At 44.6% G+C, this 9,030-nt stretch overlaps 1 protein-coding gene across 2 annotated transcripts; it reads right to left on the bottom strand.

Annotated features, from left to right (window-relative positions):
* Positions 1-309: 309 nt before the first annotated feature.
* IL1B (interleukin 1 beta) lies at positions 310-7,564 on the bottom strand. Of its 2 annotated transcripts, none has more exons than XM_032243663.1 (7): positions 7,260-7,564; positions 6,713-6,774; positions 6,093-6,144; positions 3,920-4,121; positions 3,204-3,368; positions 1,834-1,964; positions 310-1,125 (listed from the first exon to the last, which is right to left on the bottom strand). In XM_032243663.1, the coding sequence occupies exons 2-7, from the start codon at positions 6,757-6,759 to the stop codon at positions 916-918; spliced, it is 807 nt and encodes a 268-aa protein (XP_032099554.1). In that variant the 5' UTR covers positions 6,760-6,774; positions 7,260-7,564; the 3' UTR covers positions 310-915. The 2 variants fall into 2 exon arrangements, with proteins under 2 accessions (XP_032099554.1, XP_032099553.1); XM_032243662.1 differs by lacking the exon at positions 7,260-7,564 and adding an exon at positions 7,001-7,236.
* Positions 7,565-9,030: the final 1,466 nt, after the last annotated feature.

Below are 9,030 nucleotides of genomic sequence, written 5' to 3'. Positions count from 1 at the left end.
TCAACAGATGTTTGCTGCAGAGATAGAGAAATCACTGGCAGCTGTTAAGTGCCAATCCCAACTAGTTGCAGTGCTTCAGCTGATCCTGTTCCAGATGTGCACTGAATATCTTTTGGTTGAACAACAGAAATAAAGGGGATGGGTAAGGAGGATAGTCTTTGGAGGCTAAAGATGTTTCCAGGTACTTTGCAGCACTCAGCCATGAGGAGTGGGCTTCTGGTCCCCCAAGAACTCTCACAGCCCTGTTTATCTTTACTATTCAGTGTCAAATCCAAGACAAGTCAATGATCAGGAAAGACCTTTTTTTTGTTTTTTCAGTGAAGTTTATTTCAGAACTGTTGAACAGTGTGATCATACTTGCTCATTCATAATTATTCCCATTTAAATAATCTGAGCTTATACATTTTCAGTCTTAGTGAAAGGACTTGATTTTAGGAGAGCACACCAGTCCAAATTGAATTGATTCCATAGCTATTAAAAATTGGACTCTTTTACAGACACTGCTACTTTTTTGACCTCTTGAATAAATTAAATAGACCAATCAATAACACAAACAAATAAATAAATAAATAGGGAAGCAGTTGCTCATCAGAAGGTGGAAGTGAAGGACAGAGGGTTTCTTAGAACCAAATGTGGCTGTGGGTTCTGTCAGGAGGGCTTTACCTGAGTAGGAGAGGTGGGAGAGGCCTGGCTCAACAAACGGGCTGAGGATTGGCCCTGAAAGGAGAGAGCTGACCATCTTGGCTAGTGAACAGGAGATCCTCTTAGCACTACCCTAAGACAGGCACTGGGGCATTGGTGTAGACAACAGGAATGTCCAGGCTATAGCCACATTTGAAACCTTTCTGTTCCCTTTCTTCCAGCCCTAAGTGTTGAGTTTACATTCAGCACAGGACCTGCTGGATACAGCTCTCTTTAGGACACAAATTGCATGGTGAAGTCAGTTATATCTTGGCCGCCTTTGGTCCCTCCCAGGAAGACAGGCATGTTTTCTGCTTGGGAAGTGCTGATGTACCAGTTGGGGAACTGGGCAGACTCAAATTCCAGCCTGTTATTGATTTCTGTCTTGTTGAAGACAAATCGCTTTTCCATCTTCTTCTTTGGGTAATTTCTGGGGTCTACACTCTGCAGCAAAAGAGAAAGAATTTTTGTGAGGAAAGGGACAAAGATACTGTGGGAAAGATGTTCTTTGGGTTGGCTGGAGAGGAAATTGATGAGTGGGTCACAGGATCAGGAGCCAGACTCCTGAGTTATAATTGGACCCCCAACTTTCTGTATGTTTACTGAAAGAGCCCTTATTCTTTTCTAAAACTTAGTGCCAAATGCTGAGGAGCATAATGTAGGTGAGATTTTTTTTTTTTTTTTTTTTTTAAAGGCTAGACCTTCTTGAGGTAACTAGTTCCCAGGGACTTTTTACCGTAGTTTTCCTTATGGTCCTAGAATGACATCAACTTGGAAATGAAGCTTTGCTGGGAAAGCTGAAGTTGATAGTAGGGGTGATTTGGGGAGTGGAGTGGACGTGATTATGCGATTCTTTAGGTCATTCATTTTCCAAAGTGTCTATCAAATGAGAGCAGCCCTAACAATATATAATCTACAGGGTCATAACTCCAGTAGGACATAATAACACCAGCAAAATGATTTAATTTTTTGCAGCAGGATTGAAGGTTGCATGCATTTATAAACTATATTACATTTATTTATGTTAATTCAACATTGTCAAATAGGCCTGCTCTCAGCTTTTCCTAGGGGTGGGGGCAGGGAGAAGGTGGTTGTCTGGGAATATGTGACAGCTGGAGGCTGAGAAGGGCTTCATTCCATAGCTTCACTTACCTCCAGCTGTAGAGTGGGCTTCTTATCTTTCAGCACACAGGACAGGTACAGATTCTTTTCCTTGAGGCCCAAGGCCACAGGTATTTTGTCATTACTTTCTTCTCCTTGCACAAAGGACATGGAGAACACCACTGAAGAAAGAAGGGGGTCTTGTGGTTAGGGACACAGCAGTGCAAGGTCAGTCCAACCCCTGGGGCCCATGAATAGGATACATGCAATTTGGTAGCCCCTGTGGGAACACACAGTGAGGTTCCTTGGCCTAAGAGACAGGACAACTTGACTTCTCACAGACAGCAGCAGGGTCATTTGGTTGATTTCGGGTTTCCCCCAAAATGCCTGAGGGTTTCTCTGAGCTTCAGAGGGTAACAGTGGAGAATGAAGGAGGGTCTACATTTTAAATGGTAAAGGAATGAAGGAAGCCATTGTGCCACTGGCTGGCAATGTGCCCATCCAGAGGAACAGAATAATTTGATCAATGTGGAAGACAAGGAAAGAGGTAAATCCGTATTTCTGCTAGAAATCAGGCACCAAAGCTATTTCAGGAACAGAGCGTAGCCCATGGGAAGAAACTGGGAGAGGAGAGGCTGAGCTGGGAAGGTGGCTCCAAAGAGACATACTCATTTTGATCTTCCTCAGTCACAGCAGTGTCCATTGGAGGCCCCAGGGCCACTCTTACTACCCAGTTCTAAAGAAACAGGACTTTCTTGGCCTGGCTGAGAGCAAATAGCTTTCCCCTGCGAGAGGCTGCCCTTCAAGGTCAGCAGCCTTAGTTGCCCACACTCCTGTGCATAGGCTTTGGCTATTGTGGCATGATGCCAGGAAGATCACCACAGCTAATGATGGGCTCACCGCACTTGAAACATTTGCCAGTTATAGCAGAGAGATATAAGTTCCTGCTGGGCAGGAAAATTTCCCTACAAGTAATCATCTGGCATTGAGTGGGAAGGATGTTGGGGCAAGGGGGCAAGGCTGGGGATGGGGATGGACATATTATCGCTTCACCACTCTTGTTTCAGCCTCAATAACAGGAAGAGAGAACCCACAGGCAGTTAGGCCATGTCCATCAAATGACCCCATGCTGTGGAAGCATTGACACAGCACTATGCCCAAGAGACTTGGCTGGGCATAGTCTTGGGAGTGCTTAAGCCATCTAATTTCTCAGGGTCACACTCCTGTTAACTGGAGTACTGGCCGGTGCAATCAAATGTGTCATTTCTAGGACCAAACAAAAGTTCGTATATTATTTTTTAATGTTTCTTTTCACTTGTGTTGATGATTTGCCTTAAATTAACTTTCTACTCTGTTTAAAACATGGAGAATTAGCAAGCTGCCGGGAGGCCAGGTGGGGAAACCAGGATGTCTCCACGTACCTTGTTGCTCCATATCCTGTCCCTGGAGGTGGAGAGCTTTCAGTTCATATGGGCCGGACATCACCAAGCATTTTTGTTGTGCATCCCGGAGTGTGCAGTTCAGGGATCGCACAGGTGCATCGCACACATAAGACTCGTTATCCCATGCGTCGAAGATGACAGGTTCTGAAATGTGGAGCACATATGTTATTTAGGCATAAAATCAGAAGGGCAGGCCTCTTGAGGTGAGGCAGCAGAATTTGGTTTCTGGGATGACATCTGCGCATGGACGGTCAAAGTCTGATGACAACACTGGTGGGGATGAAGCTGGGAGGGGGGTGGGTAAGAACACTGGACCTGACACTATTAGATATAGGTTCCAGCTTCAGCTCTATTACTGCTCACTATGGACAAGCAACAGAGCTACTTAGGTAAAATGGTGATGGTCATAACACTAGCCCACAGGGAGGTTACAAACCTCATAGTGACAATGTAAGTGAAAGGCCCCTGAGAAAGAATGAGGGAGTTGCAGATGTTAGTAGCCATCAAGATCTTCTTTAAGAATAGTTTCCACTAAAGAGATGATTGATTTGGTTTCTAGCCTTCTTTGTTTTATCTCCCTGCTGGACTTCCTATCTTTGAAGGGCTTCGTCTCTGGAGGAATTTAGTTGGCTAGAAGCCTGATGGCTTCCAAGAGGACACAAGTGGAGATCTACTGCCTGTGTGTGGCTAAGTACCTTCTTCAAAGATGAAGGGAAAGAAGGTGCTGAGGTCATTGTCCTGGAAGGTCTGTGGGCAGTAAACCGGCATCTTCCTCAGCTTCTCCATGGCCACGACAACCGACACGACCTGCCTGAAGCCCTTGCTGTAGTGCTGGGGGGAGAGTCGCAACTGGATGCCACCATCCATAGGGCAGAGGTCCAGGTCCTGGAAAGAGCACTGTGGAGAGAGTGAGGGAGGGAGCCTGGTGAGGTGGTCCTGCCAGGAGCCATGCTTTGACAACAGAGAGGAGAAAGCTCAGAGAGGAGGAAGGGGCCTGAGAGAATCCCGAGCTTCTAAAGATCATCCCTCTCTGGGCCAGGCATGCTGGCTCACACCTGTAATCCCAGAACATTGGGAGGCCGAGATGGATGGATAATTTGAGGTCAGGAGTTCGAAACCAGCCTGGCCAACATGGTGAAACCCTGTCGCTACTAAAAATACAAAAATTAGTCAGGAGTGGTGCCAGGCACCTATAATCCCAGCTACTCGGGAAGCTGAGGAAGGAGAATTACTTGAACCCAGGAGGAGGAGGTTGCAGTGAGCTGAGATTGTATCAATGCACTCCAGCCTGGGAGACAGAGTGAGACTCCCTTTCATAAAATAAGATAAAAAAATTATTCCTCTTTGAAGCTCAGCGGCAAGTTAGAGGCAGACCCAAGACTGGAATGTGGGCTTTCTGACACCTTACAGGCTATTCTTTTAGAATAAATCCCATTTCTACCTTGTTCATCTTTTTTGTATGTGAAAACATACAAATATATTTGTATTTTTGTATTTTTTTACACCATACATGTATACCGTCTCTATATCTTTTTGTATCCCTAATGCAGTCACACTATGATTTGCTTTCTCATGTGGATGATCATAACACTTTCCATTCGCTTATGCTCACTCAGCAAGTATTCAATTTTTCTACACAGTTCTTTTGTTTTTCTTTTTCATAACATTGTCTCATGGCATTCTGCAAATCCTGTAAGAGTAGTTACTGTTTGTGAAATGTTTAAAAATTACCACTGTCTTCTTATTCAGAGAGGCTCTGTATTAAGGCTTAACTGATGTTGCCTCAAGGCATGATAATGTTTCAAAGCCTTGAAAGACAGTTAAAGAGACCTCTAAATGCACAAAAGAAAGTTGAGCACCAGAGACTTTCCTACCTGGAGCAGAACCAAGCTGCTGGAAAAGGCAATAGGGGTGAAGACCAGACAGAGAAGCCAACGGGCTCCTTCCACGGCTGGAGCCAACCAGTTATGCCAGTCTTAAAACTTTTAAAGAAATGTGTTTTAACAAGACTGAGGACTGGATTAGGAGGCTAGGGGAGGCTGCCACAAACTGGAAAAAAGTAAAGTCAGAGAAAAGTGGCTTCCTCCCAACCTGCACAACTGACCTAACTGGGCCGATGGCTGGGCCACGTAGGAGGGCTACTGAGCATCGTATAAAACAGAAGAGACAGCGGGAGTGTAACATGGCTCTCTGTAAGGATGAGTCTGAAAAATGACCATTTGCTGCCCAAATGCCCTTAGCTACCACTGAAAATATTTCAGAACCAAAGGTTGCAAGATGCCAGCATTTCAGAGATCATCTAGCTCATGCCCTTTATTTTTCAGATGAGGTCCAAAGCGGGTAAAATGACTTGTCAAGGTCACACAGCAAGTGAATAATTTTCTTTCAAGTCTCAATTCATCTTTTTGTTTACATAATTTACATCTTGTTGTTACAAGCTTCACCCCTGGAAGCAAAAAACTATTCTACTTGAAAGGGGTAGATATTTGTTAGTTCTCAAGATCATCTCTTGGTTTATGAGTTAACTCAAGTGATTGAACCTGATTGAACAAGGCTGAACCTTTCTCCTAAAAGGAGAATCAAATTTGTGTTGAAGACTTGACTGTCTTCCTAGTACAAAACAGAAATTATCACTACTACTCCCCTGTCGCCACCAAGTGTGGTCACCATCACCAACGTTAGTGAGTGACCATGGTGATAATGGTGACCAGGTGGCCAGGTCAGCAAGTGGTGCAGCCTGTGTCTCACTGGAAGAGGTGAAAGTTATTCTAAAACAAAATAGCATGGCATCAAAGTGGCTCAGAACTCTTTGAGCTTTTCCTGTGTTAGAGCCCTTCCTTGGGTTGGGAGCTAAACCCATAGTCTTACCTTCATCTGTTTAGGACCATCGACTTCAAAGAACAAGTCATCCTCGTTGCCACTGCAATAAAAACAGGGGATGGCTCAATTATGTCTTCTAAACAGATTCATTTTTCCTTCCCTGTGTACAAGACTTGACTGTTGATAAGAAACTGCAAACAGCGTGTCACTCAAAGCTGCCTGAAAATACCTGGCAAGTTCCACGGTGACAGGCACAGAACAGTCTAAGAGGCAGATTCCGGGCCTGAGAGGTGGGCACCCTGGGTGCTCCCTGTTGGATCCTGAGGCCTAACCTCCAGCCCAGGAGAGTAAGCTAAAATCTGAGCTCTCTGTCTCTCTTCCAAGCCACACTTTGCAAAGGGATTCCTTCTATTGTCGGTTTGGAATCTTTTCTCTTCATTTGCTTCCGCAGGAAGCCCTTGCAACAACACATCTGGATAGCCTCCAAGTCCCAAGGCTGGAGGGATTTGTAATGGGAAAGAAGTCTTCAAATCAGATTTACTTGGAACCCTGCTTGCCACAGAAAGGGGCAATTTAGGGGAAAAATCTGGTCTCCAAGCACAGATAACACTCCGCTCTTGAAAGAGAAGTCCTGCTCATGTTACTCATGTCTCAGTGTCCCCACTAACCTGTAGTAAGCCATCATTTCACTGGTGAGTTCAGGTACTTCTGCCATGGCTGCTTCAGACACCTGTGTAAAAAGAAGAAAATGAGTGAATTCCCCATGATAGCTATGTTCATGTGTGATTTCTCTCAGCATCCAGTACATGGCAGGCACACAAATAAGTGATCTCTGAGTGAATGAATGAATGTGTGAAAGAGATGTCCTTTGAATCTAGAGAAAAGCATTTGCTAAACCAAACCCAAACTCGCAGTGCATTTGTGAGGTGAGCTGGAGCAGAGGCTTTGACACTAACCTTTAGGGTGTCAGGTGCTAGATAAGCAGTATTCATTCCCAGAATATTTTCCGAGTCATAAGCAATTACATTACACCTTGCATTTTTGCAAAAAGCTGAGAGAGGGAGGCAGAGATGGAGAGAGCGAGGAAGAGAGGGCAGGAGAAAGAGAGGGATGGAGGAAGAGAGAGAGAGAGGGACAAAGAAGGAGAGAGAGATAGAGAGACTCCTTTAGCACCTCCCTTCCCTAGTTGTAAGGAAGTATTAGTTAAAGTCATACTTGAGCAATGAAGATTGGCTGAAGAGAATCCCAGAGCAGCCTGTTGTGCCTTGTGCCTCAAAGAGGTTTTCTATCCGCTAGTTTCTCCCTGACCGTTTTATGGTCTTCAAAAGCAGAAGTGAGAGGCTGAGTAATTTCTCTGTTGAATACCTGATTTCATAATCAAGTCAAAGGACTGGGGGGTGGCGGGAAGAGGATTGATGTAAATTTCTAGGGGAGGGAGCTGATAAGCTGAAATAACTCTCTGGTTCATGGAAAGGAGTAGCAAACTATGACACATTTTGTCAATAGATCACCATGCAAATATACATGGTTTTTCTGATAACCATTGTGCAATTGATGTCAACATTAAAATACTGGATTTTCCTAGGTTAGAAGAATGTTTAAATTTATGATATCTGGGACGAAGTGGATGACACACAGATTTGTACACACAAATACTCTTCTTCATTCACTTTTTCCTACTTAAATTTAGGAATCTTCTCACTCAGAGATGGATAAATGGGTACAATATAGGGGAAATAGCCCTCCGTGTCTGGATTGAGGGTGTGGGTCTCCACCTCAGGAGCTCTCCATCAACTGCAGGAGCCTCTGGGGAGACACTTGACTTTTCTTGGATGGGGCAGGGAACATACAGTATGCAGGGGTGCAGGCTCCTGACAGAGTTGGGGCAACCCTGGAGGTGAGCTCATGCGACACTGCAATACCAGGTGCTGTTACCCTAATCAGTCTCTTGGATAAACCAGATCAATGCTGGATGATCTCTGCCTAAAATAATTTTTTGGTGAACTCTGAAAAGTGGAATATTGTTTCTGTAAGAATATCTATCTGAGACTCTATCTCTTGGTAATGCCAGAGTTATCAGTATCTCTTTAACCGAGACACCAGCAGAGTATCTGCTCCAGGGTACTGCCCAGGGGAGCCCTCCATCTACAATGAATGAGAGTCCAGGTTATGAACAGTGCCTGGAGTCTAGGAACACCCTCCTTTGCCTCTTTGACAGATCTGCACTGTAACACTTCTTACAGCACTGAGTTGAAACCTTGCTCCCTATTCTGGTTCCTCTAGGAAGCTGTGAAATCTTTTTGAGCCAAGTTTAGCACAATGCCTGGCATGTACATTAGGTGGTAGAGTTTGCTGCTTGAATGGGCAAATGGGAATTTGACAGCATTTTTATTCAAATGAACATGTGCCAGGTATTGTGCTCATTCTGCATTATCCAAGGGAGTGAGCCCCTGTGAGAGTATTTGAGGCACGAAGGAAATAGACTCTATTGTGGGACAAGGAGCACTTCATGGACTTGCTTGCCAAGCAGTGTTCTGATTTTTAATTTGGCTCCCAGTATCTTGATATCAGGAAGGCAGACACAGAACTCCATCTTTAGTAAGTTATATTTTCCACAGGAAATCTAAAAGCTGTTCAATGTGTTAGTTTCCTGTGAATTTGAGAAGCAATACTCCATTCCTAACACTGAGCCCTCAAGAAGCTTGGTGTCTGGTCCTGTAGATAGCTGAAGGCCCTGTCTGGGTGGCCTAGGGGACTCCTCTGTTTTGCCTTCACAGGATCCACTTTGCAAATTAACAACTTGTCCCCACCAAGCCCGTGTTGTAGGAACTGCCATCTTCCTCAGAGTCTTTCTTTCTCTTTCTCTTTTTTCTTTTCTTTCTTTCTCTTTCTTTCCTTCTTTCTCTCTTTCTCCCTCCCTCCTTCCTTCTCTACTTTCTCTCTCTCTTTTTCTATCCTTCCCCCCTCTCCCTTTCTCTTTCTTTTT

The sequence above is a fragment of the Sapajus apella genome, unplaced genomic scaffold (assembly GCF_009761245.1).
Source record: "Sapajus apella isolate SASKATOON/1434 unplaced genomic scaffold, GSC_monkey_1.0 scaffold52, whole genome shotgun sequence".
In the NCBI taxonomy this organism is placed as follows: domain Eukaryota; kingdom Metazoa; phylum Chordata; class Mammalia; order Primates; family Cebidae; genus Sapajus; species Sapajus apella.
The sequence above is the reverse complement of the archived record's forward strand: the minus strand, read 5'-3'. Positions and strand labels throughout refer to the sequence as shown.

Excerpts from the sequence above, each read along its gene's own strand:
- IL1B (XM_032243662.1), bottom strand. The coding sequence starts at position 7,036 with ATGAATACTGCTTATCTAGCACCTGACACCCTAAAG. Across the intron at positions 4,122-6,092 it reads ATGGTCCTAAACAGATGAAG|TGCTCTTTCCAGGACCTGGA; the intron begins GTAAGACTATGG and ends CTCTCTCCACAG. Across the intron at positions 3,369-3,919 it reads TCCCTTCATCTTTGAAGAAG|AACCTGTCATCTTCGACGCA; the intron begins GTACTTAGCCAC and ends TCCACATTTCAG.